We start from the raw sequence: 14312 nt of genomic DNA on the forward strand, positions 1-14312 counted from the left end.
GGGTCCACTGGAATTCTACACTCATAGGGCACTGCACATGCTATATGCAAATGGGGTGACAAGGAACAGAGGACACTTGTGTTGTGGGCATCTTGTCTGTTAGCACAGACTCCATTGTCCCATTGGAGGACCTCACTTACAAAATACAAGCTCAAAGATAAAATTATTAAGAATTTCAAGATGGTGACAATAGTAAACCAAGTGCTGGGCCCTTCCGAACTTGGGACCCTGCAACACAGATTGCACGCCCATGAAACCAGTTTTGTCCAGGTGATGGGGGAGGGTAAATCCACAAACAAATAAACACTCCATTATCACGAGCATTTGACAAAGTGTGAACACTATCTTCCCCTCCCCTCTCCAGCCTTAAGTTGCTACTGTTTGCCTGAGCTAAGCACAAAGTCCCTGTCTTCAGAGGTGTCCTAGTATAAACCAATAATCACTAGGGGAAACGTGGTAGACAGACAGTCGACTAGAACTATAAAGTGAATCACAAATACAAGCCATTTATGTAACTTTGAACTTTCTAGTAGCCACATTAAAAACAAAGAAATAGGTAAAACTAATTTTAGCAATACATTTTCTTTAACCCAATATATCTAAAATGCTATCATTTCTGCATATAATTAATATAAAAATAATTGAGATACTTTGTGTTCTTTTCTCCATACTAAGACTTTGAAGTCTGGTATATACTTTACACTTAAGAGTGCATCTCAGTTGGGACTAGCTTCATTTCAAGTGCTCGGTAGTCACTTTTGACTAGCAACTACTGTGTTGGACAGCACAGTTGTAGATCTAAACATTGGATGAAGAACTTGCACCAGCCATAAGGCTTCTAAAATGCCTTCCAGACCAGAGACTATTTAATTCATTTGCTTTGGGTATGGGGTTATTATTTTTGTGGTTCTAACTGTGATCATTTAAAGAACGTCTTCATTTCATTGGTAATACAGACTGTCTTAGTCCATTCTGTGCTGCTGTAACAGAATACCACAGATGGGGTCATTTATAAAGAACAGAGGTTTGTTTTCCAGTTTCTCAGGCGGGGAAGTCCAAGATTAAGGTGTGGGCATCAGGTCAGGGTCTTCTTGCTGTGCCATCTCGTGGCGCAAGGTGGAAGAGCGACAGAACACAAGAGAGCAAGAAAGAGGGGGTTGAACTCGCTTTTATAGCAAGGCCACTCTCAAGGTAACTAACCGACACTTGTAATAACAACATTAATCCATTCATGAGGGCAGAGCTCTCATGATGGAATCATCTCTTAAAGGTCCTACCTCTCAACACTGTTGCATTAGAGATTAAATTTCCAACACATGAACCTGGGGAAACACATTCAAACCACGGCATTCAGGCTCTGTCCCCCAAAAGTCATGTTCTTCTCACAATACAAAGTACATTCATTTCATCCCAATAGCCCCAAAAGTCTTAACTTGTTCCAGCATCAAGTCAAAAGTTCAGAGCTCAAACTCTCATCTAAATCAGGTATGAGCGTGACTCAAGGCACAATTTATCCAGAGGCAAATTCTCTCCAGCTGTGAGCCCGTGAAATCAAAACAAGTTAGCTATTTCCAAAATACAGTGATGGGACAGGCGCAGCATAGACATTCCCATTATAAAAGAGAGGAATAGACAAGAAAGGGGTAACTACTCCCAAGGAAATCCAAAACCCAACAAGGAAAACATAAAATCTTAAACTCCAGAATAATCTCCTTTGACTCATGTCCTGTATCCTAAGGACACTGGGGTGGGAGCTGGGCCTTTAGTCTTCAGGCAGCCCTGTCCTATGGCTTTGCTGGTTTAGCCCACCCAGCAGCAATCATGAGTTGGCATTTTATGCATGTAGTTCTCCCAGGCTGATGCTCTACAGTTCTGGGGACTCTGGAGGGCCCCACTCTCCACAGCTCCACTAGGCATTGCTCTAGTGAGGACGCTCTGCAGTGATTCTGCTGCTTCAAGTCTCCACCTGGACACCCAGGCTGTCCATGACACGGCCTTAAGCTGCTAGAAGCCATGCTAGCATTCAGTCCAGTCTCTGAGTGCAGGTGGGTGGGGGACGTTATGGGCCAGGAGGTCTGTGGTTCTCACGCAGCCCTTTCCTCGCCTTCAGACTCAGTCTGAGCTTCTGTTTTGTTCTGTGGCCTTTCCTCTGCAACTTCTACACACAGAAGTGACAACACTGAATTTCTTAAAAGACGACTGGTCCTTTTTTATCTGCTGCCTACATTTTGGGGTATTAGAAAGTCTTGTTCTGATGTACCCTGCCCCCAAACACTGGTCTGAGGAAGGTGTTATAAAGCCAAAAGCTAAGAGCTTTCGGTTTGAAAGCTGTTAGGGGACAACACAGTATATGATAAAAACAAGAGATAGTGAATATATTTGTAATAAACCCGTACCACATTGATAAACACTTTTAAATGAGCTAACTGAAAGATATTCTTGAGACCTGATGTCTATTATTTAAACTACCTTATTGATTTTAACATACCTATAAAAAGGATCTTATCTAGAAGATTTTCTAAGACTTTTTATGCAAAGTAACTGAAAAACTTCTTAGCTCTTTCATTCTTAAATAGCCCCTAGGAACAAATGTGTTTTTTCATGTTTGCCTGATATATTTCATGAACAGCAAAAGGAAAAAAAACAAAGCCGACAGCGATCACTGGCCAGGCACTTACCACGTGCAAGGCACTGTTCTAAGCACTTCACACAAAGTGACATTTGATCCTCGCAATGACCTGCGAGCACAGAGCCATGATATTTCCACTTTTCAGACAAAGAGCATGAGGCACACGGAAGTTAAGTTGTCCACAGTCACACAGCAAGTAAAGGGCAGGGCTCCACGGTTGGAAGTCAAGCCAGGCCATCTGGCACCAAAGCCCCTGGGCAGAGCAGCGGGTCCTCTGCCCCACCCCTCCTCTGCCCTGCAATTTCTGTCCTGGGCTTTTCAGCAAAACCCTGAGTACTGCCCCTTCAGTGGCTATGGGGGAAGAGGACAGGCTCGGGTTTGTTTTTGCATAAAGGTTTTTGTTATTAAAACTTTTTGAATGAAAAGGTCTAACATTTTGTTGATATGATAATCTTAACTATGAAAAATAAAATCTTGAGATCATGGAAGGAATAGTCTTTTTAAGTATCTACATTAACAAAAGTCATTACTCAATTCAGTTGTGTTGGACATTTCCCCTTGCTATATGCTTGGAAAAGTAGAAGAAAAATGCAACCGTGTTCAGAAACTCATAAGAATAAAATAAATTTATAAAAACTTCAAATTTTAGGATAATTTTTATTTACAAAACGGGTTGATTCTTTTGTCTTAGAAAGATTACAAAAAACAACTTTTAAAAATAGAAATTGGTTTTCAGGCTCCTGGGAACTACTTTTAAGCAACCAAGGAGTTAGAATTCAGGTGGCGGCTTTTTTTCTTCTTTTTAAGAGCTGTTAGAGGGACATTTGTCACTGCTGTATGTCTTCCCCCAAATTACAGAGCTACACACTGGCTCTGGCAGAAAGGTCTCCAGTCAAGTCAGAGTCTGCAGGAGCAAGATCTTCTCATTAATGCAGAACCTGTGTAGCACCACCGTCAAGTTCTCACCACAGCGGGAGACCTGGCGCTCCATGGCCAGACGGAAGTCCTCCTTCACGCCTTTGGTGATGCCCCGAGTTACTGTGTGGTGCCTGAGGTCAGCAACAGGGAAACAGAGGAGACCAGGCGTTAGCACCAGCATCACTGATCACTGTTACCTGGGTAGGAATAAAGTCTGCCTCGTATCTAAGTATAGATAGGTAAAAAATAAAAAAAATAAAAAGACAAGCCACAACCAACAACCACTCCTGCCCATTCCTTCTCAGAAAAACTTAAAACTAGAGAAACACTTTTCCTACTCTGTAAAAGGTTACCTCAAACATCTAAATGTTCAGTAAAATGCCACCTGCTTTGCTTTTGAAGTCTTGAAGCTCTGGTGTCATACATCCCTACTGCTGACTCAGACACAGTCCAGTTACTTTAGGCTGAATGGGTCTAGGCCACACTGGCCACAAAACACTCGTGTCCAGCTAGGCCAACAGACTCTCCGGAGGCAGCAGCAGCGAGGGGGGAACCAGAATGAGCCAGTCACCAGAATGAATCCTGCCGTGGCCCCTGTGGCTGGCACTCCAAGAGGCTCAGGAAGGCAGGGGCTTCTGCACAGCCATCACTGGGGTTATAGCATGTCTCCACCCCCACCCCCCCGCCCATGTCACCAGATCAGGGCAACACCTCTAAGTGCCATGCAACCCAGACTCTCATGTGTTTAGGGAAAAGCAGGGGAAGCTGGGGCCCTGAGACAAGAATTTGGCACAGGTTGGGAGAAGCAGGAGCACTGAAGGACAGAGTCAGTGGCCTGCAGAGCCCTACTGGAGACCAGATCTGTCCAGGCACTGAGAGGACACCTGCACATCTGGGGAAGGGTCCATGGGAGTGCAAGCAAAGAGGTCTCTAACTAGGCCCCAAAAGCCATGCTTTAGAACAGGAAACCACAAATGAAATCCCAGAAATCTGAAGACAACAAAATAAAGAAAAGAAAAGAAAAATCTAGCAAAAATCTTTAGCTCAGTTAAGAGGAAAGGGGTTTTAACTACTAGTTGAGTAATTTGGTAGGTTCAGGCAGACAGAAACCACCTGCATTCCCCACCACTACTGCCTAACTTCCCTCCAAGTAACAGGGATTTAAAATTAAGATTTTTACGTATTGAGCAAAATAAAACTGGCGAAATCACTCTAAAATGTTTCTGTTTTTCTAAACTTGTGTTAATTATATAAAATAAGTACAACAGAAGTGATAAAGTTGCAATGCAAAAGGAAAAAAAAACAAACAGGCTTTGTTAGACTAGTAAAGATATTACAAAACACTCTACAATGTCCATGGACCTTTTAAAGAACTACGTAGTAAGACAGCAAGGCCATGGAGAAAATGCTCCTTTCTTTATGCACATTTCTAGTCTAGTCTGGTTAACTCAGTAATTAGGACACAGTGCCAGTGAGGCCGAGGCTATGAGTCCCACTGGGAATAGATGTAGACCATTTAGACTGCTCTGAGATATGCTTTTCTGGGTCCCAGGCTGTAAATCCAAATTGGAGTCAACCTTTCAACTAAGAGGAAGTTACTGGTATTTGCAGACAGTAAGCTAAAGGGCAAACTCTCAATATTGCTAAAAATATAACTGAATGTGATCCCGCTGATCATGGCCTAATCGTACTGTTTCCAAATATAAAGAGCAGCACAACTCATTTATATTTCTATTACAGCCTCTATTCATCTGGTGAGTTTGGATGAAGAAAATTAATTAGCTTTTGTGGTTAAAGAACAAGATAAACCAGCTAATAAATGTGGCATTTTAGCCTACCAAATATTTTCAATTCAGAAAGGTAAGGTCCGAAAAAAAAGCATCAGTGACAGAAAAAAACTGTGCTAATGCTTATTTAGATCCAAACACCACTGGTCACTAATATGAAAATCCACCAATAAAAATTTACTTAAAATAAAAATTCAGCCTCTTTAAATATTTATGACTGAAAGCCTGATGTTTTATCAAAAGAGAACCATAGTTGAGCACCTAATCTAATGTGCACTTAATCTGATACAGTTTTATATTACTTTCATTTTTTTCCAGATCCGTAATGATTTTTAAATCGAACACAAACACACTAGCAACTTATGGAAAAAAATAAGAAATGTTACAATATTACAACCAGATGGTTTGCCAAGGAATGCAGAACAAATCAAAAAATAAATAAAGCATGAAAAAGAGCACTGAGGAACAAAGAGCTGAAAACCATGGGCAGTAAAACATGTTGACAAAACAGCACACTATGAGCAGGTGTTTTTTCCACTTGGTACCTGTCAGCAGTCTGTATGCTGGGCTGAAGCACAGGTAAGAATTCCTGCTGCAGCAACCCCATGGGAGGGCTAGAAGGCCTTTAAAAAACAGCAAACAGCAGCATTCAAACACCCACACCGACTCACCCTGCACTGCAAAACAACACTCCAGAGAAAATACACAAGACTGGGAGCAGACTGTACAAGAAACTCTTTAACCTCCACAAGCCACTGGCCGCAGCTGTGATTTTAAGGAGAGTGGGAGAAGCTAGCGAGCCCTCACTGCACCTGCTTGCTGCTGGTGCATGTCCACAGGCATCTTGGTTCCTGGTGCCAGAGCTCAGCCCACTTGAGATTCAGTATAAAAAGCAACCAGTGAGGAAGAGGACGATGAGATGCAATTGAATGGCACCAGGGAGTGGGGTTAACATTTGAGAAGACACCTTTTCAGACCCAGCATCCTTTACTCTCCACTCTTCTCATGCCCATGCCAATCCCAGAAATAACCCTGGACTCTTTGCAACCACCTACGACAGGACTGAAGCCTCAATCTGGAGAGGCCCTTCCAAGAGGATGAGAGTGGCTGGCAATGACTTTGATAAAGAAAGGGTAAGTATGGATTTCAAAAAAGTATTGAGAAAAGGAACAGATGGGAGAGAAAAGAGTCTGGGATCCATGGCTTTGCAGAATTCTGTAACAACAAAGATTCAGTACATTAGCTGGTGATCACCCCATAGAACATCGTCATCCACCCTATTCAGAGGAGACGGAAGACATCATTTCCCATTTTAATCCAGTCTAATGCAACTAAGATACTAAAAATACCAGCATAGAAACATTTCTCTATTTTAAAATAGTTAAAAGCAAAATGTCTACCTAACAAGTTAAGAGCGTCTTCCCTCCTTTTGGTCAGGTTCCAGGTGCCCTTGGTGTTTGTACTGTACCTGCTTGCATCCGACATGCCACAACTAGGACAGGTCACCTTACCCAAGGGGAGGAGCTGTACACTGCTCACAACATCTCTGCCACTCATCTGGGGAGGCCACCCAAAAGGTCTGCAATGGCTTCAGAGAATTTGTTTGGAACCCAAAGGGAAAAGGAATATAGATAGTTTTATTTAAGATTCTAATCATGCCTCAATTAGTAAGAGCTCTCTGTCTTATGCAGTTTGCTGCTACTACTGTAATTTAGGCATAAGTGATTTGAAATACAGGCTTCAAATTAACTTTGAGACTCACACAGTGAACTGGGTAAATTCCTACAAGGTCAGATCACTAGGTAACAATACATATTCCTGCTTCCAAACTGATGAAACTGCAGGTTTCCTACGAAGCTAGGAGGCTTGTCTTCTAGAGGAAGTTAGAAGAAATTAAGGGTTATATTGATCAAGAAGGGACAGCCTGGAATTATCCCTCAAAAACCTAAAAATGCATGATGGGTATCCCTTACACAAACAACCTCAAACAACCCTTTCCAGTAATACTATTTGGGAATCCAACACTACCTCACTTTAATTCCTTGTCCTAGGGATTGTCTGCATGTATCCATGTCACCGTTCAGCTTAATAAAAACTGGTAAAAGAAGAAAGGTTCAAACAATAAAATTTGAGGGCCAACTGTTAATTCCTTGACAATCTGTTCTCTCGCACTTCCACAGACAATTAAGCATTATGTAAGTAAGGTGACAATCATCTGTAGGTTTAATCCTATGTAGACAGAGTTTGGTTCTAAGGCTGTCTCTGTATTATATAATTAGTATGGTGATTGTTGATAGAAATTAATTAAAAAGCTTCACTTAAGGCATGTTTATACATCCAGTTTCAAAATCTAGAAAAGAAATTCCAAAACAAAAGGGGTTCCCTGGGCTCTGACAGCAAAAAGTAATCTTTATTCTCAAACACTGTTAAGAATATTTGGAACCATGTAGTTATTTCTCCCATAGTTCTGATTCATGATTTTAGGAAAGTAAATGCGGATGGGAAGATGAGCATGCCTAATGTATAAAGGCTCTCGTGTTTTTAAAAAACAGCATCTGTTCTTTCATTTTAAATGTTCAGAATATTCAATAACATTTACAAGATGAAGAAGAAAAAAAAAAAACACTTAAACTTTCCATTCTGTAGAATGGATTCCACAAGACCCCATTCTTGCTAGGACATAAAAAGAAATGTTTGCTATGCACCAAATCACTGAGGTTATGGAAATCCAGAATGAACATTTCTTACTTCCCTCCCTCAACATTTCTAAGACACTACAGTGACAGAACAAGATGGGAATATTTGCTTTTAACAACTGAAAACTTGTTGATTCCACAGTTGAGGGAAAAAGAAAAATGTTTTCAGTTTTAGCAGTACTGTCTTCTCACTAAGGGTTCAGTCCCTTGCAGTAACTCCAACACTGACTTATAGACACACTAAATATGCAGCCGCAAAGGAGGTATGGAAATAAAACTATATGTGGCAGTTACAGCAGAGAGGGTGTATTATCCAAACTACCACAAGGATTGAAAGATAGAAGCAAGTTTCATGAGCTATTTAAAAATCATAAATCGTCACTAACTTGGTATTTTCATCTGAGCCAACCTGAAATGTAACATCTTTGGGTACCGGGGACATGCCTGAGACTGAGCAGTCCCACCATGATTTCCTAGAGGCACTAGACCCAGCTATTTTACTTTGTGTTATATAGGCAATGAGGATTTCTTAGGAGGGCTTCAAATACAGCTTATGAATAAAATCTGTAGTTTTTCCTAACAAATTTTCCTAATCCAGTACGACTTTAGTTAAACATGGCTCCTCTTAACTAAAATCACTCTATGTCTAATCAGAAATTTATAGAATCAGTCTGTAAATTTTTGAAAAAAAAAAAAAAAGATATGAATGAGACTTTTATCTAGTGAAAAAGATTTAAAAGTGACAGAAATAGTCCAATTTAAACAATGTTTTTCAGAAGTGCAGTGAAGGAAATCCAAGTCTTTCAAAAGGTACCAGAATCAAACTGACTTTCAAAAACAGAGACCAGGTTTGAATTCTTTTCTATTAAATTTTCGAAAGGTATAGAAATTTACAAACATTTCATACAAGCACACAAAAGGTGAGCACTCAGCACAGGAGAACAAAAGACAGCATGCTTACTTGATCAGCATTCCTTGATTGGGCAGTAATTCCAGATGAATTTTTCCACCTTCCTGAGTTCTTAAGTAGGCAAATTCCTCCAGCATATCAATATCTGCAGGCCACATTCAGGTTAATCTCACATGAAAGCAAGGTGCCCTGTCCTTGCTGGAAAAACAGGCTCTCGGCGTTTTAGTAACCTGCCCATCACCACTCCACTGACACCTGCAGAGTCAGTATTGGAACCCAGGTCTGCCTGATTCCAAAACTTATCATTCTTATACCAACCAAACTGCCCACAAAGATAAATCTTGGCATAAAATGTGCCAGGTTAATGGACATAAGGACAGCATGTTTTTCATATAGAGGATAATTAAACAGACTCTGCATGGTTGTAAGATCAATTTTTTTTGTTTTCTTAATAAGAAATGAAAAGAAGCAGTTGAAGTGGGGAAGATTATTTTGAGTTATAGAAGATGACATTCATAAAAATAAAGTGATTATTTCTTCATACCTAAGGTACAAGGATTTGTAGACGCTTCAGGAAAGGAGGCTTCTGTGAGTCCCCCAAATTTAATGCAAATGTTGATGACATTCATATATACATTTTTCTGGTGAAAGGTGATATAACTTTCTTCAGATTCTGAAGGCGTCTGTCCCCAAAAAGGATGAAAGCTATTGCTCTGGGCCCTTGGACAAAGATATCCTATTCCTTACAACTCAGAAATAATGGATTCAGATAAGCAATCAAGTAGAAACATCCAAACTGATACATAGTCTTCAATTCAAAGAAGGTCTTTTCCTGATAAGCAGCTATGGTGTTGGGGAGCATCTTTGGTGGGTGGCTCACTGGTAGCCATGACAGCTATGGCATGGTGCTCTAACATCTGATCCCAAGGGACAGCCAATGTTCCAGAAGCCAGAGGAGGGACTCTTTTGATAGATGAAGGCTGAGGAATTATTATATTCCATGGCTAAACAAGCCACTCCGGTGTCTAATAGGAACCTGTAGGCTATTACTTCAGGCATCTTGGGTACCTCCTTAGATGTCAGCTAGAAGTGGAAAATGGAACAGAGTTCTTGATACTCCTGATTTTTCAATTATGTCTTTGAAGACTTTTATGATATTCACAAGACCCATTGCCACAGCCCCATTTTTTTTTAACTACCATCCCCTTATCGTTCTCCTCAAAATAGTAAAAACCATTATTTCTATCTAGAATGGTTCATTCATTTTTATATCAGGCATTCATTCTAAAAAATCACAATTTGTTCCTTAAACAAGAAAAAGGATACTTGTAACATAATTGAAAAAATTCTCATATTGGAAGTTTCCTTGTTGGCAAATCTTATTGACAGCTTTCAGGAAAAGATTCTCTCCTCGTGGCCACTCTTGCTGAAGCAGTACGATCACATGCCCCAGTGCCATGTCATCTCTGTTGTCTGTGAAAGCCCTAAGCTGCAAGACAAGGATTTATGCAAGACACAGAAGGAAAAGGAAATCACAGGTTAAACTAAAACACAGCCAATATCACTTCCTAAAAAAAAGTGCTCTCTCTATAGACACACACACAAATGTGTGATAAAGGCTAGTAGAGCAAGAAAGGGGCAGAGCAGAAACAAAATTGCTGGTAACATCACAACTGCCTTCTAAGGAGAGTGGATCCTAATCAAAGCAGCCTCAGGCTCCCTCTGTGCTGGGAGTGTGTGGCAATGGGAGCTGGGCATGCGCTGTGGGCCTGAAGCTTTTGAATTTGGGAATCAGGGCTAGAGAAAGTTGAGTCATTCTGTACAAAAGAGAAAAAAAAATTAGAAATTTCTTGTAAGGGAGCAGTTGGGAGTGGAATGGGCAAGAGGCCCCCTAGGGGAGAAGAGTTTGAGGAGAATGTGGGACTGGGGAGAAGGAAAGGCAGTGAGTCACAAGGAAGGAAGGGGGTGTGAACTGGAGAAATGGCCCAAGGACTTTTGTTTTAAATGTTTGAAATTTTATGCAGCTATGTATAAAATCACACTTTACACTGTTTCTGGTGACCCAAGGGACTCCAATGATTAGTTCAGTTTGGGAATTTCTGCATTGAAGTGGAGACCCTGTATTGTTATTCTCTTGCACATAAGCCTTCCTGAAACAGTTAAGCCTCTCTACTCTAAAGCTCTGCTCTACCTGCAGCCAAGGGCCTTGGTGCCCTTTCAAGAGTCCTTGAACTTTCCCAACACTGTTGGGCCTTTACTGGTGTTGATCCTAATGCCTAAAATGCTTTCTGCCCACCGCGTCATTATGAAAACACTCATCATCACTCTATGAACCCAACAGCATCTGTATTCCTTTCTTCTGTAGCTAATCTATTCTGATTTGTATATTTATTGAACACTACTATAGGCAAAGTTATGTGCATGCTTGTCCCACTATTCTTTTTTTTTTTTTTTTTTTGTCTTTTTGTGACCAGCTGCACCGCGCTCAGCCAGTGAGCGCACTGGCCATCCTTATATAGGATCCGAACCCGCGGCGGGAGCACTGCTGCACTCCCAGCGCTGCACTCTCCCGAGTGTGCCACGGGGCCGGCCCTTGTCCCACTATTCTATGTAAACTTCTTGAGGACAGGGATAATTTCCTGCTCATCTTTGCCTAGTGCAGTGATTATTTAATAAATATTTGTTAATTCCTAGCCCATGGGCTATCCCCACTACAGTAACCTGCCCTTTAAAAGTACCAAACTAATAATCATTAAAAAGACTCTCAAGTCATTTTGGGTCATCAGAACAATATTTCAAGATAAATTTTTTTCAGGCTAATCAACTTTAAGCTTACCTTAAAACAGGCTAACATTAAATGCAGGCAGTATGGCATAATAGCCTTACTGGTACAAGGCAGAAGCTTCAGATCTGAACCTAACAAAAGTCCACAATGTAATGTTAATGCATGTTACTGTCAAAGAAAACAGCTTTGAAAAGCAAATGTTTAAGATGCTTCCCTTAAAATAAAAAAAAAAGATAAGCAACAGTCACATGATTTCAAATCTAATTAAAACACAATTATACTTTGTGATGGCAAAATTGGTTTTTCAAGGTCTCTACATTTCATTTATCAATATCTTTCTTAACCTTGCTTAAATTCTTTTTATTATAAAACATTTCAAATATACAGAAAATTATATAGATGTGGAGTATACTAACATTTATAAAGCAAATGTATTTCACAGGGCCTAGTTTCCAAACCCCTATAGTGTCAGGTTTAGCCTAACTTTCTAAAATTACATATAGAAATGTTAATTCTAACATCTCTGCTATAGATAAAGAATTGTAACACAGTAAAATTATTGGCTCAAGGACAGACGTCCTTGGAGCAGGTTAACCTACTGATTAATAATATGTTAAGAAAGTTGCTTTATTGTTATGTAAAAATACTGCGGAAACTGCTGTAGGAAAAGACAGTATTTGCTAAGAACAAGCTTTTGTTGGTGGATCAACTTAACCATTTGCAAATTTCATTAAAGAATGTCACTTTGTTATTTCACTGATGTTACCAGCTTCTATTGTTAAATTATACTTAGCCATAACTCCACCTATGTTCCTTTTCTGTAACTTTCTGGCCTGGAGAATAAATACTGAGACAGAACCCCAGTTCAGGGTTAATTTCCCAAGGAGGAATGCCTCTCTCTTGAGGGTTCCAGGAAATTAACCCCTTCGGGGCTTCTCACTGCTCAGAAGTAATGGGCTTTGAGTAATCCTTTGCATCTCCCATCACCCAGGGGAGAGAGGTGACAAAGAGAGTGCAATATATAGAGAGAATATCACGAACACCATTGTGCTCTCCACTTGGCTTTACAAAATGTTAACATTTTGCTTTAGTTTTTAAAGATTTGAATATAAATTATCACAAAATCAGTTGAAGCCTCTTGTATTTCCTTCTGTGATTGCCTCCTTCCTCCCCAGAGACAGACATAACTCTGAATGTGGTGATTATCGTTCCTATGCATATTACATACTTTCACCATATAAGTTTGTTTTTGTAAACAGACGAATGTTTTGCATGGGTTCAGTCTACTATATAAATGGTGTCATATTGTACATATCCTGCAAATTGCTTTTTTTACTCAGCCTTATGTGTTGATTTATCGATACTAACAGATGTAGCTCTCATTCATTAATTCTGAGTGTTATATAATATTCTGTTGTTTACTTATACCACAATTGACTTGTCCATTCTCTTTATGGTGGATATCAACTTCATCAATTTTTCACTATTACAAACAATGATGAAATATACATTCTTAAATATATTTTCTTGTGCACTTGTGGCAAAAACTTTAAGCAATGGCTTTCAAGGCAAGATCCCAGTCCTTTCCTTTATGATCTGTGCTCTTCATATTCTAAATTCTTCTCTACCCAGAGGCAAAAAGCAGCAAAAAATAAATAAAATTTTTAAATGGGGATTCTGCATACACATACTTATCTATACAAAACAAAAGGTTCATGATATATTTACCCTTTCTACCTGAGATGAAATCATTTAAAAAACAGTATTACATTCTATCTCATTAAAAAAGAAAATTTCGGGTTGAAACTCATGACCCAGTGGGTGAAGACCCACAGTTTGAAAGACACTGATCTAAGGTATATAACTAGGTGATGAGGTATGTAACTAAGTAATGATATATTTACTTGGTAATGCTAAGTTGGTTTCCAAACTGGTCATACGAATTTATATACCTTCCAGAAACATATGGGCAATGTGTTCCTCTACATCCTGACAATCACTGTTGCCACTCTTTAATTTTTGCATTATGGTATATGTAAAATGGTAGCTTACTGATTTAATCTGAATTTCTAGTATTACTAATAGGTTGAGAATCTTTTCAAATAGTTTTTGACCATTTGGATTTCTGCTTCTGTGAATCTATCGTTCACATCCTTTGCCTATCTTTCTGTGGGGAGTTGGTTATTTTTTATTGGTCTGAAGGAGCTCTTTTGAAATTCTGGATACTAAGTTTTTGTTGATTTTATGTGCTAGACAATTTTCTGGCAGTCTATGGCTTATCTTTTCACTTTGATCATAATATCTTTTGTTAGTATTACAGTCTTAATGTGACCAAATTTACTAATCTTTTCCTTTATGCTGTGTGCTCTTTGTAGAAGGCACAAAAATTTTCTTCTAAGAGTTTTAGTTTTCACATTTAAATTTTAAAATTTAGAAGATTTCTGTGTAGTATGAAGGAGGGATCTCATTTTTTTGTTGTTGTTTTTTACATCTAGATCATCAATTGTACCAGTACCATTTATTGGATAAACTCATTTTCCCCTGATTGAATTGCAAGGTCACCTGTTTCTTGGTTTTCTATTTTGTT

The 14312-nt window shown here is 39.5% G+C and overlaps 1 protein-coding gene across 8 annotated transcripts in view; it reads right to left on the reverse strand.

Moving 5' to 3' along the window:
• Nucleotides 1–3266: 3266 nt before the first annotated feature.
• Nucleotides 3267–14312, reverse strand: part of INTS10 (integrator complex subunit 10) — a 31530-nt gene continuing 20484 nt past the window's right edge. For 4 of the 8 annotated variants that reach the window (XM_063086369.1, XM_063086368.1, XM_063086374.1 and 1 more), the window contains 5 exons: nucleotides 11777–11856; nucleotides 10267–10429; nucleotides 8992–9085; nucleotides 5880–5957; nucleotides 3267–3678 (listed from right to left, as the gene is read on the reverse strand). In XM_063086369.1, the coding sequence (XP_062942439.1) occupies nucleotides 3522–3678; nucleotides 5880–5957; nucleotides 8992–9085; nucleotides 10267–10429; nucleotides 11777–11856 (572 nt within the window). In that variant the 3' untranslated portion in view covers nucleotides 3267–3521. Of the gene's footprint in view, nucleotides 3679–5879; nucleotides 5958–6845; nucleotides 6923–8991; nucleotides 9086–10266; nucleotides 10430–11776; nucleotides 11857–14312 lie in introns of all 8 variants that reach the window. The other 4 variants (XM_063086372.1, XM_063086370.1, XM_063086373.1 and 1 more) reach the window with 2 other exon arrangements.

The sequence above is a fragment of the Cynocephalus volans genome, chromosome 2 (assembly GCF_027409185.1).
Source record: "Cynocephalus volans isolate mCynVol1 chromosome 2, mCynVol1.pri, whole genome shotgun sequence".
Lineage (NCBI taxonomy): Eukaryota > Metazoa > Chordata > Mammalia > Dermoptera > Cynocephalidae > Cynocephalus > Cynocephalus volans.